Source organism: Danio rerio, chromosome 25, assembly GCF_049306965.1.
Source record: "Danio rerio strain Tuebingen ecotype United States chromosome 25, GRCz12tu, whole genome shotgun sequence".
Lineage (NCBI taxonomy): Eukaryota > Metazoa > Chordata > Actinopteri > Cypriniformes > Danionidae > Danio > Danio rerio.
The window spans coordinates 30,802,078-30,820,840 of NC_133200.1; the positions used below are offsets into that span (position 1 = coordinate 30,802,078).

The 18,763-nt window shown below is 37.5% G+C and overlaps 1 protein-coding gene across 7 annotated transcripts in view; it reads right to left on the reverse strand.

Annotated features, from left to right (window-relative positions):
• Positions 1–18,763, reverse strand: part of ptprz1a (protein tyrosine phosphatase receptor type Z1a) — a 155,572-nt gene that overhangs the window by 80,604 nt on the left and 56,205 nt on the right. For all 7 annotated transcript variants that reach the window (XR_012400446.1, XM_073943220.1, XM_021470701.3 and 4 more), the window contains exon 2: positions 17,553–17,621. Coding sequence is in view for 6 of the 7 variants with exons in the window: in XM_073943220.1 (XP_073799321.1) it covers positions 17,553–17,621 (69 nt within the window). In the remaining variant the exon portion in view is untranslated. The remainder of the gene's footprint in view (positions 1–17,552; positions 17,622–18,763) is intronic.

Below are 18,763 nucleotides of genomic sequence, written 5' to 3' on the forward strand. Positions count from 1 at the left end.
TTTACACACATTTTCATTATCATGATCTTTTTTTTAATGTACATACTGTAATTTGTTCAGTAAAAGTTTTCCATTGTAGTTTATGCGCACATTTTCTATCGAATAAAAGTTTATCCTACTCAGTTATGCACGTTTTTTATACATATTTTAAAAAGTTATGTGCATCATGACGTTTCTATCAATCGTTTTATGCACGTATCCAAAATGAGCATTAAAATAGGTGGGTGGAAACGTAAGGCTAAGGCGAGAAATACCGCTTCATCTTTAAAAAAAGGGGAGGAGACAGACAGAAACTCTGAGTTTAGAGAATAAAACCTGCTTCTGACCAGGTTAGATTCACAGAGTAAGTTACCACAGTAACTGACTCTGAGTTAAAGTTACCTCTCTTTCAGAAACAGGCTTGACTTACCCTGCTTTCTCGAGTTTAACAAACCTGCCATTTTGAAACGGAAAACCCAGAGTTTCTCTCATTTCAGGGTTAAAATACTCTGAGTTTTCAGTTAACCTCCTTTCTGAAACAGGCCCCAGGTCACCAGCAGTTCTAGGTCATTTGCATTTGCATGTCAATAGCTGCATTACACCCCCAGCTGTACAGTGGAATACAGGACTGTTGAGTCAAATACAGTACAACAGACACAATATGTCCATAAGGAAATATGCATAAGGTGTAAAATAGGGTGTTGTAAGCAGTGTTAGGTAAATAACATTATTACGCCTATATTTTAAAAATAACATGACATCCTTTTACATTAATTTCCTTAAAAAGTAACTAAGTAGCACATTTAAAAAAAAAAAAATTACTTAGGATTGTAAAAAAAGTTTTGGAGTATGGTGAAATTACTGTAATGCGAATCATTTGGTTGTTTATTTTTAATTTTTTTTTACTTATAGTATAATGAATAGACAATTTTATTTAGTAGTAGTAGGAGTTTGCATGTTCTCCCTGCGTTCGCGCGGGTGCTCCGGTTTCCGCCACTGTCCAAAGACATGCAGTACAGGTGAATAGGGTTGACTAAATTGTCCGTAGTGTATGAGTGTGTGTGTGTGGATGTTTCCCAGAAATGGGTTGCAGCTGGAAGGGCATCCGCTGCGTAAAAACTTGCTGGATAAGTTGGCGGTTCATTCCGCTGTGGCAACCCCGGATTAATAAAGGGACTAAGCCGACAAGAAAATGAATGAATGAATTTAGTAGTAGTAGTAGCAGTAGTAGTAATAGTAATAATAATAATAATAATAATAATGATAATAATAATAATAATGACTGTCTCAATCTTTTTTTAAAAATCCAAACAATAATAAGACATTTCTATCCTAAAAAAAGTCCCCGTTTACACCGTCAGGTCTTGATGCTTAATTCCGATTTGTTGCCTATATCTAATTTTTTTGCCTGTCCGTTTACACGTTGTTTAAATTGTGACCCATATCCAATTCATGCGTTTACACTTGCCATACAATTTTCGATGTCGTGCACGCATAAAGGCGGGTCCTACAATCTGTGCAACACTAACCACGATGGAAGAAATTGTTTTGTTTTTAGCTCTGCGAAATATGCGAAGTGTAGTATAATCAGTGAATATTTCAGTCCAGATTTACCCCCACACAGTTTATGTAATGGTATAGCCCTGATGTGTGTGTGTAGTTAAAGCCTTTGCCTGTAAGCGCACTGGTGTTAGAGAAAATAAAGTTATTCTATGTGTAGCCCGCAGTGCGTGTATTAATGGCGACAAAAAGCAAAAGTTACAACACGAAGTTCGTCCAACTTTAAAATAATTTTGAAGCAGGGGAGGGAAAGGGCCGTCATTGCAGCTTGCACCTATGGTTTATACAGTATGGTGTCCTCCACCATTCAGAGTTTCAGCAAATTGTGGTGACTGACTTCTTTCCTCCTCCGTGTTTCCTCTGTTGTTTTTGTTTTTCACGTTGGCGTCTCCACACACCCTCTTTCTTCTATGTCATTAAACCGCAGGGAAGCACCACATTGCCGCAAGTTTAATAACATATCAAATAGAATGCCTCAATAAATCCGATCTGCCTGTTTACATGACAGTCGCATTGTCACATATCCGATTTATGTCTGATCTATTTCCACATATGAAGGAGGCCTGAAACCGATCTCTGAATATCCGAATGCATGCATTTTTTCGTGTTTACACGGCCATAGAACAGATCCGATCTGTGTCACATATGAGCAAAAAATTGGAATTGGGTCACATTTAACTAGCAGTGTAAACGGGGCCTAAGTAGCACATTTATTTAATTTTAAGTGACAAAGGGCCCTATCATACACCCGGCGCAATAAGGTGCAAGTGTTTGGCGTGACTTGTGGCTATTTTCAGACCAGCGCAACTGTAAATTTTCACGTTTTGTGCCACGTTGTTTAAATAGAAAATCTATTTGTGCCACTTATTTGGACACATGGGTGTTCCGGTCTATAAAGTAGGAGTGTTAAAGCACATTGTTAGGATTGCACCTTATTTATTTTGAGGAACTGAATTGTGCCACTAACCAACTGAAAGCTGGTCCAGTGCAATACACAGCAATACACAAATATCTTTACACTTAAAAAAATTTAAGGATTAAAACCTTTATGCCTTCATGGTGGGGGGCTTTTTCAGTTTATTCATGATCATTTGCATTTGTATAATGTTAATATTATTAGCAGTATTGTTTATTATATGCACATATATACTTGCTTTAATTAAAAGATTTTTAGATTTGTCCACTTGTTAGGTTTTGGAGACGTATGCATTACCATATGGGGCATAAAAAATAGGACGTGTGTTTGGCTATAACTCAGTTTTTTGACCACTCTTCATTATCATTGTTCATTTATTCATTTGCTGGAAATTAGAATAGAATTTCAAAATAGTTTTGAAACATCTGCAAAGTTTAATGTACAATTTGATATGGATTATTTTATAAAGTGCAGGGATGTGTAAACATAAATTTTCTAAATATATATTTAGAAATATTGTTGTATCTTTTGCTAATATACTGTAAATGCACGATTTTTTCAGCATGACAAATAGCTGTCCATGATGTGTATGTTTTGGGTCGTGTTGATTGTTAATTAAAAATAAAAACCTTTCTAAAAATGTACGTGTTGTTTATATGTTGGTTTACAATTACGGTTATGAGTAATCACATGGGATTTTTCTCCTTAAAAAAAGCAACTTGGAGCAAAATAATAATAATAATAATAATAATAATAATAATAATAATGCCTTACATTTATATAGCGCTTTTCTGGGCACTCAAAGCCCTTTACACAATGGGAATCTCCTCATTCACCACCTGAATGATGCGACAGCAGTCATTTTGCGCACACCACACACCAGCTGATTGGTGGAGAAGAGTGATGAAACCAATTATGATATGGGGAGGGTTAGGAGGCCATGATGGACAGAGGCTAGGGGGCAGATTTGGCCAGGATGTCGGGGTTAAACCCCAACTCTTTTTCGAAGGACATGCTGTGATTTTTAACGACCACATAAAGTCGGGACCTCGGTTTAACGTCTCATTCAAAAGACGACGCTCATTGAGTAGTATAATGTCCCCATCACTATACTGGGGCATTAGGACTCACACAGACCGCAGGTTGAGCACCCCCTGCTTGCCTCACTAACACCACTTCCAGCAGCAATCCAGCTTTCCCATGTGGTCTCCCATCCAGGTACTGACCAGGCGCAGCCCGGCTTGGCTTCAGTGGGCGACCATGTGAGAATTGCAGAGAACTAGCTGCCAGCACTTCAACTTGTTGAGATAAAACGGGTACACTAACAATAACCACTAGGAGGTTTAAAGATTGAAATAATTTCAATTTAATGTTACGAGGGATTAAAAAATAGAATGTATTTAACACAACAGTCCAGTCATTCACATGCAATGAAATGGACAAAATATTATTTTTATTATTGCAAAAAATGGAATTGATGTTAATGGAATTCTGTAAAAGAAGAAAACTGTTGTGTTTCTAATTAGCACAAATCATAAAATACTAAATGCTGGGTTTTCATAAGTATGTTTCATTTATTTAAGAGGGTTAGGGTTTGCTTCTATTCCGAGTTATTGAACATTTCAACATTTTTTTGAATAATTAAAAAAAAGTCTTTCACATGTAATTTGCTTTTAAAGTATTTTTTAATAGAAATGTATCTGTACTGTATATGACATTTAGCCTTCAACATTTCTGCAGAGGTTTGAGTGTCAAAGTTGTGAAAATAGACTTCTCATTCACTAATTCAGTCATTTTCCTTCAGTTTAGTCCCTTATTTATCAAGGGTCACACACCGCCAAATATTCCAGCATATGTTTTACGGAGCGTATGCCCTTCCAGCCGAAACCTAGTACTAGGAAACACCCATACACTCTCAAACTCATGGCTAATTTATTTGATTTAATTCACCTATACAAAGCATGCCCAAACTTGGTCCTGGAGGGTCGGTGTCCTAGAATGGGCTAGCTAATCAAGCTCTTATTAGGCTTTCTAGAAGCATCCTTTGTTGAGGCAAGTTGGAGCTAAAATCTGCAGGACATCAGCCCTCCAGGACAGAGTTTGGACACCCTTGACCTATATCGCATGTCTTTGGATTGTGGGGGTAACCAGAGCACCCAGAGGAAACCCACGCGAACACAGGGAGAACGTGCAAACTTTACACAGAAATGCCAACAGGCCCAGCCTGAACCAGCACTATTCTTGCAGTGAAGTGACAGTGCTAACCACTGAGCCATCATGCGGCCATGGAAAGCAATAGCCTACTTAATGACAATAATGATAACTTCTGAATCTGAATGTAATTTTAGGCAACAAATAAATGAAAAGTTTTGACATCATTATTTGACCATATATCTGATTTATATATGTGAGATTAGCTTACATGTTATAGAACATGGAACGTTCTTAGTAAAGTAACAAAAATGCAAAAAAAAAAAAGAGAAAGAAATGTAGGCCTTATACTGTATGTACTGTTTTACATTTGTCTCGATTAATATGGAAAATTAATGCATGTTTTTACATAAAGTAATACTGGATTCTTAAAAAAGTGTGTCAGCATGTGCATGTAAAACAATCCAGTTTGTACCCAAAAAAAAAAAAATTTTAAGGGCACCTAGGTTACCCCTTTTTTCATATTTAAGATAAGTCTTTTGTGTCCCCAGAATGTGTTTGCAAAGTTTCAGCTCAAAACACCCATCAGATTTTTTATCATAGCTGTCTGAAGTGCCTGTATTATAGCTGCTACAACCTGGTTGCTGTTTTTTTTTTTTTTTTTTTGTATTTGGCCTTTAAGGCTAGTCCTCCCGGCCCACTGTTCCCAGGTGCCTGTCAGCAGCATACCTTAATCGCCGCCCTTGGCTGCCTCAGGAAGCAGATCTCACGTAACGTTTGTGAGAAATATGACAGTAAGAACTTTACCAATCAGTATTTGATGCATTCTTTTTGTGTGTGTAGTTGCAACCATACACACACACACACAAACAGAAAGAGCTGATGAAGTGAATCTGAAGTGAATCACTTTAATTCATTAAACACGTGCACTGTTTTAGAACATTTTAAACTTGTAAAACTCACTCTTGATCACATTTGATGATGATTAATGATCTAAGCAAAATGAACAGACCTTTTATTCCAGGTTGCATCGCGCACGTCCTGTCTTGTTGACATGCGTTACTACGGAGACATGTTAATGCGCGCCTGTCAATCAATATTGGTGGGTGGGGGGACCGCACTCCTACAGTACGTCAAGTTGTGGTTGGTCTGAAAACCGCTCCAATTGGTCCACCGTTTTTATGTTGTTAAATTTGAAAAAGGGACTGGGTGTTTTTTTATCAGCCCAATATGGCGATCTATACAATATATCTACAAACATGTCTGTCCAAACAGCTTTATAAGCAGATTTTTCACCATAGGTACTCTTTAAAGCAGATTTTTGTTACTCTACTCAGCCTTAGGAAATGCAGCTATTTTACATTTTCTCAGTTTAGTAGCTAGTGATTCAGACGTACAAAACTGTACGATTTTTTTCACCAAACCCCACCCCTGAACCCAATCATCACTGGAAGATTTCTCCTCCTAATTTTCAGTATTTTTCAGATTCAACAAAGGGAATTTAACTACATGTGGTTTTGTTCACTGAAATTAACATGTTACGTGATCTGGTGAAAGACAGGACCTGAGGCATTTAACAATTATTCTTGCACAGCACACAGAGATGACAAACAAGTCGATAGAGATTTAAAAAATCAAAACATGTCTTTGTTTGGAGAAATAGACATTTCTTTCCAGTAGAACAACCTGCTTGTTTTAGCTTTAAAAGGATAGTGATTTGACCGGGTTAAAAGATTTTTTATCTTGTGTAATCAACTATTAGTTTCAGTCTCGACGCGTAGACTAGTAAATACTTAGTCTTTAGTTGATTATTACTAGACCTGCACATCCCTAGAAATAAGTTGACAAGTAATGTGTAACATAGTGGTTTAAAGAATAAGTTTTTAAAAATTAAGGTTGTATTACACATTTATTACTATGATATTTGAAAATATCAATCAATCGATCAGTCGATTATATACAGCAGGTAAAATAAGTATTGATCATGCTATGATTTTTCCTGGTAAATATATGTCTAAACGAGCCGTGGACGCAAAATTTACTCAATTTTATGTAAAAATCCAAACAAAGAATACATAAAATAACATAAAATTTGTATGCTATGATATAACAAAAACAAACAATATACTATAATAAAACAAAACAGAACAAATCAGAAACATTAGTTACAGTATGTGCAATAACTGGAATGACACAAGGAAAAGGTACTGAACTAATGTATTTTATACATTGTATTAAAGGCTTTATTGGTAACAACAACGTCAAGATGCCACTTAAATGGGGAATGAACCATTCATTGCTCAGGTATGATTTTGTTTTATTTGTTTACCCATATCTTTTCACTTCAAATGATGTACATATTCCAAATAAATGGTTACAGAGTTTAAATACTATTCATTTTGTAATGTATGTAATGTGTATTTATATAGCACACCCCAAGTACTTAACAATTATGAGGTGGTCTCTCCACACCCCCACCAGTGTGCAGCATCCAATTGGATGACATGATGATAGCCACAGAACAATGGTGCCAGTGCGCTCACAACACACCAGCTATTGGTGGAGTGGAGAGACAGTGATAGAGCCAATTCGTGGATGGGGATGATTGAGAGGCCATGATCGGTAAGAGCAGTTGAAGGGAATTTGGCCAGGACACTGGGGTTACACCCCTACTAGCCAAGGGATTTTCAATGACCATAGAAAGTCAACAACTAGCCTCATTCAAAAGTCGACGCTCACTGATAGTATAGTGTCCCCTTCACTCTTACTGGGGCATTAGGACTCACACAGACTGCAAGCTGAGTGCCCCCTGCTGGCCTAACTAACACCATTTCCATCGGCAACCTAGTTTTCCCATGTGGTCTCCCATCCAGGTACCAACCAGGCTCAGTCCTGCTTAAGCCTGGTTTATACTTCTGCGTCAAGTGACCGGCGTAACTCACGGCGCAGGCAACGCGCGCAGCTGTGCATTTATACTTCTGCGCGCTGTCTCTGTTGATATGCATTAACTTTCTAAACGCTAGTTTTCAGTGAGGTGTAAATGTTCCTCTGTGTCGAGTTTCTTCGCTTCTGTTTTGCTTTTCCTGAACACTTCCTGGATGTACAAGTGACTCAAACTCGCTCATTTTGAGGCAGGAACTGGCAGATGTGCAACAACTTTAACTATGATGTAAACACAAAACAAAACTTTCCATCCGGAGCTCCTTCACGGGACTTCACACTTGTGAACAATCTCTCGCGCCATTCGCGCGGCTCTCGGTCCCGCCCAGATTCGTCAGCGCTACCAAGCTGACCAATCACAGAGCTTGCGCTACGCGTTGTCGCTACATGTAGTTACATTTTTTGAGAGGTGCACGTCAGAGACGCCGGCGGCCACGGCGAAGGGTTATGCATCAGCGCCGTAGCATACGCCGGCATTTGACGCAGAAGTATAAATCAGCCTTTAGTTTCAGTGAGTAACCAGCTACAGGGTGATATGGCTGTGGCAGAGTTAATATTAATTACTATTGGTACTTTTATTTTGGTACTTTTTGGTGGTCTGATTGTGGTCCATCACTAGCTATTTTCCATCTAAAAATGCAAATTAACTTTATGCGTAAAACTGGAATATTGCATAAAAGATGTGCGAATAAAGCAGCATTTTTATCCAACGAGTCAAAAAGAAAAAAATCGTTACTTCCTGGTAAACTGGTTCCAAATATCAACAGTAAAAACTGAATTTATTGGGGTAGGGGAAGCTGCATTTATCTTTTCCTTATTTAATAAATGACCAGCGCCTCAAAAGATAATGCGGAGCGCATGCTCTTGAAAATTATGAAGGTAATTAATAATAAAATAACACTAATACTGAAATGGTTAAGGCATTTTAGAATGACCAAAACAACATTTCCGATGTTTTACAATGAGCTCAGCCTGCTGAGTTTGTCCATTAACACACATTTTTATCATTCACCACTTTACGCACATCTTTTCTTATCGAATAAAAAGTTTATCCTACTCGGTTATGCACAAATGTTGTTTATGCGCATTTTCAAATTTGGTGTGCATCATGGCGTTTCCATCAATCGATTTTTTATGCGCATATCCAAAATGTGCATAAAAATAAGTGGATGGAAATGAGCTAATGTCTATGGCATCCCTGAGGTGGAAACCAGGGGCAGCCACCCCTGTGTAAACAATATGATTTTGCTGTTAATATTATTAATGTAAGTGTAATAATGTAAATTCACAATATTTTAATATATAATTTAATTAATATATTGCAGAAACTAAAATTATTGTGGACTGATTGGCGCTCCCGATATAGCTGATTCACTCCCTCTCCCCGATCGTTATTGAGAGCATGCGCACACATTCAACTACAGGACAGCAATAACAATATTTCATGGAACAAAAACAGATTTTTATTTGGTTTGCACATGTACTTGCTGAATTATTTTTAAGAAATAAATTGCAATTTTTAAGAGTAATTCATTAAACTAATTTAAACTAGGTAACAAAAACTGCATACAAATAAAACATTACACTGAATTCGTAATTATTGTTTTATGTGTCACCCCAATATTTTGTGTGGTCTCATCTGGCCACCCCTAAGAACATTTTCTGGGGGCGCCACTGTGGAAATACTCAATTTTTGTTTTAATTCACAGGCAAAAAATAAAAAATAGAAAATTATGTGACTAAAAGCATTTACTAGAACTAAAGCTATATTGTTTTCTGATTTTTATTGCCCAGCATAAGCTCATTAAACAACAACAACAAAACTTAAAAACATTTTAGGAAAAACATCACATTTTCTTCAAATAACATATTTAAAATGCTCTATAACAGTAAATAGATATCTACACTTAGTTATCCAGATGTCTACAACTCTGCTTGGCATTAAAAAAATAGACTCTGCTTGTTAAGTTATAGGAATTGATTAATCCTGTTTCAGTATCGCTTGAGCTCATGAGCGATATAAAAAAGGGGTCAATGAAGAGGAGGGGTCATGGTATTCTGGGTAATGCTTGTTGAACAATGTCCTATCTGCATGACAGACCGCCTGCCTGCAGCCTGCTATAATGCCCCTTTGTTGTGCCAACCTCCAATGACACCCAGATCTGCTTTGTTGTGACGGGTCAAAGACGAGGGGTTTGAGACGACGGTTGAACTCATGATTTGTTTTCCCAGCTCAATAGATGATTTTTCCTAGACTAAACACCTTTGCTCTGATACTCCGAGCCCCCGTCCGAAGGTTCAGCAGGCTTTCTGAAATATTCTCTAAAGTAATGATCAGAAAAGCATAGAGATCAGACGCTGAATATCAAAAGTGCACTACAGTGAGGAGAAAATCAAATCTGGCCTACTTTCAATAACAAAAGTGAAGCAGGGGAATTCTCCATTGTGCCAGAAATGGAAAAGAGCTGGCAATGAAAAGACGAGAGATACAGAATATTGTTTGATTTGATTCTGCCTTCTCGAATATCAAGGAGCCATATAATAAAAAAACTAGATTTTTCTTGCTCTTTTGAAATATTTTAAATTCATATGTTGCAAGGAAATGCTCTTTATGTTACAAAACTCTCTCCTTAAAAGCATTTACCCAAACTAAGCAAATAAAATGCTACTTGCTGGCTGTTGACAAATGGTCATGCTATACTGACATGAAATACAATGCATTGCTAGGAGTCTACAATGTTATAGAGCTTAGCTTTACAATAAGAAAGCCAGAATGCCACATCTACACCCTAGCCATTGGCAGAGTAGCCATAGAAATGCCTAATTTCAAGTCCTATGTCATAGACATCTACATCTTGCCATTTTAACATTTTGTTAAAGCTCAAATGGTGTAAATACAGCACATATGCTTAGTGCAAGAAATTGCTGGAAAGCAGATTTGAATTTTGCAGCTGATTAAGTTACGCACCAAGGGTCCTATCATACACCTGGCACAATGTGGCGCAAGGCGTGATGCTATTGTTGTTTGCTAATTTCAGCTTGGTGCTTGGAGTCGTTTTGACGTTTTGCGCCGTGCACGCTGTTTAAATAGCAAATGCATATATGCAGCCATAGGCGTTCTGACCAAAAAAAGGAGGCATGTTGAGGGGCATTACTGGCGCGTTGCTATTTTGAGAAACTTTAATAGACTGTTCTATAGACCAGAACAAAGCCAGTCTAAAGTCCAGCGCAGAGCGCGTTTGTTGTGCGCCTCCGTTACACATTGCTTTAAACAAACAGGATGTACAGCAATACGCAAATATCTTTACATAAAAAAGAATTAAAATATTAAGGATATATATAGGATATAATAAGGATATATATATAGGGTATAAATATAAAGGATTAAAATATTACAAAAAAAATTTTTCTAGCCTACATAAATATAAAAACCATATTTTCATGCCTTCATCATCTCGGGAGGCTTTTTCAGTTTTTCAGTTTCAGTTTCACCTTTTGCATAATGTTATCATTATTAGCAGTATTATTTATTATATGCATATGTACATTTGTTTTATTAAAAACAAGCTTAGATTTGTCCACCTGTCAGGTTTTAGACCATATGGGGCACAGCATGTTTATTTACATTTACATTTACATTTAGTCATTTAGGGGACGCTTTTATCCAAAGCGACTTACAAATGAGGACAAGGAAGCAATTTACACAACCAAGAGCAACAATGAATAAGTGCTATGGGCAAGTTTCAGGTCTGTAAAGTCTAAGAAGGGAAGTATTAGTAGTATTAGAATTTTATTTTATTTTTTTAAAATAAAATAAAAATAGAGTTGCAGTAATCCAGTTTGGAGAGAACAAGAGCTTGAACAAGGAGTTGAGCTGCATGTTCAGATAAGAAGGGTCGGATCTTTCTGATGTTATAGAGTGCGAATCTGCACGATCGAGCAGTTCTAGAAATGTGGTCAGAGAAGTTTAGTTGGTCATCAATCGTTACTCCAAGGCTTTTCACCATTTTGGATGCAGTAATGGTTGCCCCACCCATCTGCATTGAAAAGTTATGGTGTAGAGTCGAGTTGGCAGAAACTACAAGCATTTCCGTTTTTGCGAGGTTCAGCTGAAGATGATGATCTTTCATCCAGTTTAAAATATCCAACAGGCAGGCTGAGGCTATATATTTGGATATAACTCAGTTTTTTTAACACACTTCATTATTATTGTTCATTTATTAATTTGCTGGAAATTACAAATGAATTTAGAAATAGTTTTGAAACAAATCTTTGCGCCTAACAAACAAAATTAATTATTTATAGGCTATTATTTATGGATGTCTGTGCGTACAAGAAGTTTCCCTATCCACGAAAGCAAAAGCGAAAGTAAATAATGAGGAAGCTCATCTCTTATTCTCGCGCTGTAGATGGTCTGTTTAACTATTTTCTCGCTAGTGAAGCGTTCAGTTTGTAATGTAAATAGCAAATGCGCTATGGTGTGACGCAACTGACTCTTAAAGGCAATGGGAGATGAGACTGTGATTGGTATTCTCAAAACACACCTATAACTCATTAAGTAAATAGGCTCAACTCTTTTAGATCATGCGCCACGGCGCAAACGATTTTTCCGTTCTTATACTAGCAAAAGTAGATTCTGACACGCCCCTAATGCCCTCTGCTCACTTGCCCTCTGCTCAACACAGGCAGACTGTGACGCAGAACAGCATCAAGTCTCGTCACTCAAAAATGATCCTCAGAAAAACAGCCAGGAAAACATATTTCAGCCGCCAGAATCTCCAGACCCACAGCCTCTGTCACCGGACACGTTCTCATTGTCACCTTAATCACCTCTCTTGAGTTTTTCAAAAAAGATGGAGGAACTGGTGTATGCTGGAACTAAACTTTCACACTCCATTGCCGCAAGCCCCCAGTTACCAACCAAAAAGCAGCCTGCTCCACAACCACCTATGAGCCCACCTGGAAAAGCCCTGAGAGTTTTGCCACACCGCCAGGGCCCAAACAACAACGCCCCATCTTCAGCTGGTAAACACAACAGCTCTCATTGATGTGTGTCGGGGGCCTGCTTAGATAACAGTGTCTTTATTAAATGTTTTCAGTACAAGCAGGAACCCAGTGTGTCTGTAGCTTTCTCTAAGCAGATATGTGTTGTGTTAAGTGACAGAAAACCAAAGACATCTTTTGGCCGTAGAGATATCTGAGACTTCTGTAGAAAAAATGGCTAAAACTGCTAAGTTAGCACTTTTAAACATCAGATGACTTGATTTTATGCTTTTAAATGAAACTTGGCTAGATGACAGTTGTAGCGGAGCAGTTCTGCATGAAACAGCTCCTTTAAACTTTGATTTTTTGAGTGTTTGCAGAGTTAATAGGAGAGGTTGAGGCATCGCAGCCCTGTTTAAAAAAGTGTCTATGAGTGTAAACAAGTGTCATTTGGTGACTAATTGTCGTTTGAATATCTGAGTACAGCACTTAAAGGTGCTCCACGCATCTCACTGATTATTACCTACAGACCTCCAAAATATTCTCCAGCTTTTATTGATGATTTTACAGAGCTATTATCAATAGTAACCTCTGAATTTGATTATTTTACTATTGCTGGGGATTTTAATATTCACACTGATTATCCAGAAATCAATGCTGTAAAAGACTGTTTTTAACACTTTTGATCTGTCTCAGCATGTTCAAGGCACACTCTTGATCTACTCATATCTAAAGGTTTACACATTTCATCGACTGTTGTTAAAGATGTTGCACTATCTGATCATTTCTGTGTTTTCTTTAATATATTGATCACTCCTGCTATTAAAGACAGATCTGTCTGTCAGAAAGAGATGCATTAATGAGAACACCAGTGAGCAGTTTATGAAGGCCATATCGCTAGCACTAAATATATCTGCAGACTCAGTTGATTCTCTCCTTGATTTGTTCAACTCTAAAATTAAAATTATCATAGATGACGTTGCTCCTGTTAAAGTCAATAAGATGACTGGCAGGCAAAAGGGATCTTGGACAAGGTCACCAAGAGTACAAATGAAGAAAAGACAATGCAGGAAAGCTGAGCGAATGTAGAGAAAGACGAAACTAGTAGTCCATTATAATATCTATAAAAACAGTCTTCATGCTTTTAATTTGGAACTAAACTCTGCTAGACAGACTTTCTTTTCAAGCCTTATAAACAGAAACTTAAATAATTCTTGCACACTCTTTGCAACGATAGAGAGACTCACAAATCCCCCCAGTCGGATTCTAACTGAACTACTTTCTGAAAGCAAATGTAATGAGTTTGCTCATTTCTTTACTGATATGATCAATAATATCAGAAAGGCAATCAGCTCATCCAATCAGCCAAGTTGTGTCGAAGTCAAACTAGCTCAACCACAACTTAAGAAATCAGATATTATGTCTGATTTCATGGCAATTAATGGTAAAATCTTAGAAGAGATTGTGCAAATTATGAAAACATCAACCTGCAGTCTTGACACGCTCCCCACATCATTCTTCAAAACGGTGTTTAACTGTTTAGAAAAGTATCTTCTAAAAGTGGTAAATGCTTCACTTCTCTAAGGGATTTTTCCAAACTCACTTAAAACTGCAGTTGTTAAACCTCTCTTGAAGAAGAGCAACCTGGATAACACCCTATTAAACATTTACAGACCAATCTCAAATCTCCCTTTCATTGGCAAAATCATTGAAAAAGTTGTTTTCAACCAGGTTAACAAGTTCTTAAGCTTCAAGGGGTGTTTAGACAACTTTCAGTCTGGTTTCAGAGCACATCACAGTACAGAGAGCGCATTTGGGAACAGAGATGAGGTTCTCAAGGTGAATGTGTACCTTGGCACTAAAGGTCAAACAACAAAAAATAAGGTCAAGAATATTGGTGTGACTCTGGAGTCAGATCTGAGTTTCAATAGTCATGTCAAAGCAGTTAGTAAATCAGCATACTATCATCTCAAAAACATTGCAAGAATCAGATGCTTTGTTTCCAGTGAAGACTTCCAGTGAAGAGTAACTTGTTCATGCTTTTATCAGCAGCAGGGTGGATTACTGTAACGGCCTCCTCACTGGTCTTCTTAAAAAGACAGTCAGACAGTTACAGCTAATCTGGAACACTGCAGCCAGGATTCTGACCAGAACCAGAAAATCAGAGCACATCACACCTGTCCTCAGGTCTTTACACTGGCTCCCAGTTACATTCAGAAAAGACTTTAAAGCAGGGGTCTCAAACTCGCGGCCCGCGGGCCATTTGCGGCCCTCAGTGCAATATTTTGTGGCCCGCGCCGACCGCTGTACACTGACAGAATCAGCGGAGCGGGGAGAGCGAGCGCTCGCCGCTCCGCTGATTCTATCCGTACACAGCGGTCACTGGCATTCCCCGCCCGCCGTGTAAACAAAGGGGTGGGGATGCCGGTGACGTCACCACGCACCCCGCCCCTTTGATAGACGCTATGACGGGCGGGAAGAACCAAGGTAAGCTGTTCCTGCCCCTGTAGGCCACTAAGCTACAGCATGCATCTTATATATTATGGGTAGATACAGACTGGTACAGACTGATGTGACTGGAGTGGGGTGGGGGTGTTTTATTTATTCATATATACGCCTTTTTTTAGGTGAGGGAATGGAAGTTTTGAGTGAGTTCCCCCACTTTTTTCCCTAGGACTTGGCCTTTTTGGGAGCACATATTTGTGTGAGAAGTTATTCTCCACCTTGAACTTCAATAAGTCAAAGTACAGGTCTAGACTTAATGATGATCATCTTCAAGCCATACTGAGGGTCTCAACTGCTCCCGCTCTAAAGCCAAATGTGGTTCAGATTTGTGAGAAGAAGCGCTGTCAAGTCTCTGGCAGTAAGGAGTAGGCAAAAGATGCCATGTTCAGAAGAACTGTTCATAATCTTCACTCAATGTTCTATTAATGTTCAGGACACTTCATGTTCAGAAGAAATAATTAAAACTGTTAATAATGACATTTGAGGACTTTTTTTTGTGAAATCCCTTATGCGGCCCAGCCTCACCCAGACTTTGCCTTCTGCAGCCCCCAGGTAAATTGAGTTTGAGACCCCTGCTTTAAAGTATTACTACTTGTCTATAAATCACTAAATGGCCTAGGACCTCAATACATTACAGATATGCTCACTAAACACAAACCTAACAGATCACTCAGATCTTTAGGATCATATAAACTAGAAATTTCAAGAGTTCAGTCAAAGCAGAGGGAATCAGCTTTCAGCCACTATGCCCCTCGCTGCTGGAATCAGCTTCCAGGAATGATCAGATGTGCTTCAACATTAGGCATGTTCAAATCAAGACTGAAAACACATCTGTTTAACTGTGCCTTTACTGATTGAGCACTGTGCTACATCCGACAGATAGCACTATTATGTTTTTCTCTTCTTTTTCATTCTTTTGTATTACATTTTACCTGTTTTTATGTTTTTTTTAAATAATTTTTATTATTTGTTTTTATTTTTCTTATACCTTTTTCTTTTATTCTTTTTTATGTAAAGCACTTTGAATTGCTACTGTGTATGAAATGTGCTATATAAATAAACTTGCCCTGCCTAAGGCGTTTGCGCCCTGCGCTTTGCACTTTGCGCATGGATTGTCAAGATAGAGCCCTAAATGTTCTAATCACACTGGTGTGATTGTATACATCAAAGGGTTAAAATACTTGCTCTTTGAAACTCTCACAACAGCTTTGTTGTACAAAACGCATAAATGGATTTCAATTTATTGCATAGTTAAATTAATACAGCACACAGGGGATGTACAAAATTATGTAAACTAGACACTAATCAGTAACTATGGTAGCCTACTATTGTTTTTTCATACATATAAAGTACTCGAACAGGCCTATTTTTAAAATAGCGTAATTTTATTCTTTTCACACATACATTTTACATTCACCCTCACCCCCTGCTCTAATCACACTGGTGTGATCATATATATATATCAAAGGGTTCAAATATTTGCACTTTGAAACTTCCACATCGGCTCTGTTGTACAAAAGCATAAATAGTTGTATTTTTTTTAAAATGTTGCCATGTAAATGCCCCTAAAGACATTATTAAATCTATAAAGCCAAATCCATACTTAGCTTTTGACGCTTAAGTTATAGTCCATGCACAATTTTCAATTTAATTATTTTTGAATAATACATTTTAGTATGATTTGCTCATGCCCCACTGAGGAGTAGGGGACATGCCTCCTTTTAAATATCATACATTTTCATAATGCTGAATTTAAATGAATTTGTACAAATTAGCCACTTTTCTGACAATAAAATAGTTACACTGTAAAAAATGTGGGGTTCCACACAATTAATTCATGTTGGGATATCATGAAGGAATAAAGTTAACTTAATTCCTTCAGCTTTTTATGAGTTTTTACAAATCAAAGTGGATTGAACACAAAGCGATTAAGTTGTCCCCCCCCCAAAAAAAAAAAAACTCAAGATTTGTGTTGTTTCAGCTCATTTTAAATAAAGTGGTTAGTGTAAATTTCCTTGTAAGATTGAGCTGACTAAACCCTAAAAATTTATCATTTGTCTTTCATAACTAGACTTTTAAACAGCACATTTTGAAAAACCCATAAGCTGACATATATTTGTTCCAGTAAATTCTGGCAAATATAAAACTAATCTTTCATCTCTCAGAAGGTTTGAACAACACCACAATGTATTTTACATGATTCCATTAACACACCCTTTAAACTCTGATATGCACTGTCTGGGCGAGATCAGACAGAGCCTTTAATTCAGGCCATATTAATGCTGAAAGCCTGGTTAGGAGATACGGATGAGTTTAATCTGTCCTGCTAAGCCCTGCATGCTTAGACAAAGATGATCCCTAAACCTGAGCTGGCACGAGCGAAGGATGCCATTGGTGCTTCAGTTTAAAATGTGCATCTTTAAAAAATCTGTCTGTTCGTTTAAAGTGGAATCCCTGATATAATCACTAGACACTGATAATAAACACAATGTAAGGACATTTAGAATGCAAAACTCACCAGCATATGACCACTCTACATTCTCTGAGAGTTTCTTCTGTGATCTATATCCATAGGCTTCTGATAAACCTGTGCAAAAAGAAAAAAGAAAAAAAAGTCAGGTCTTTCCATTAAAACAGGCAAATGAGAATGTTTGCTTAATATAAATGTTTAAAACTCAAGAGAAATAGTTAAACGTTCGCTTTTTATTTTCCAAATATTTTCTCAATAACAAAAACTAGCATCAATAAAATAAAATAAAAAATGTTTTTTAAAAAGAAAATGTAGCTAAAGTCAAGTAGTGCTTTTGGTTATAAACATTGTTTCAAAGCGTGTTTTCTTTGCAGAAATCATGATGCTATTTGTTTCAATATCTTTATGTCGAATCATCACATTAAATGAATGTAGTTCACATTTCATGACTCTTGAAGGTTTTTATATTTATAATAATATTCTGGTAAAATGTTAAACAATATAATTTTTTTATGTAAGGGGTCAAATAAATACAGATGGTTGTTATCACAGAATAAAGCCTGACAGTGGTTTAGGGCCCAACATAATGCTGTGTTCATCCCAGACGCAGAACATGCAAATAAAATTGCGATATTCGCATTTTTTTTAAATAGACACGTGAACATTGAGTTTACTCGTGTCAACTTCGCTTCCCGGTGATTCTAGCTTTGTTGCTAAATGGCTGACATGGATTTTAATGAGAGAATAACTGTTTTTATGTGCTTTTGGAAGGCTGAAAAACAGCGTATATTCGTTTAACACCATGTCCACGAGATCCTTTCTGAGGTGCTCTCAGCTCAATGAGTTTATCAACTCCTCCAGAAACTATACCTGGATGATGGAGATTTTTAGCAGTGCTTCAGAATGAGCCATGCCCAGATTGATGAACTTTTGTCTAGTGTCAGCAGGAGGATTTCCCCTTGAGACAACAACAACAGGCACTACATCATAATTACGCCTCTACAAGAGAAAGCTCCTGATTGGTTAAAATGGCATGAATGTCCACTGAAGTTCAGATTTTCCAACTCGAGCGATTCGCGTGAATCGCATCATTCGTGCTGCCTCATTTGCGCGAATCACGCCACAGGATGTCTATTTGCGTGTTTGCATTGACTTAACATATAACTCACTCGCATTTGATGCTTCATCCATGTCTGGATAACTCTGCGCAAACAAACGCCTGAATGTACTTTGTGAAGTTTATTTATAAACAAATTTCG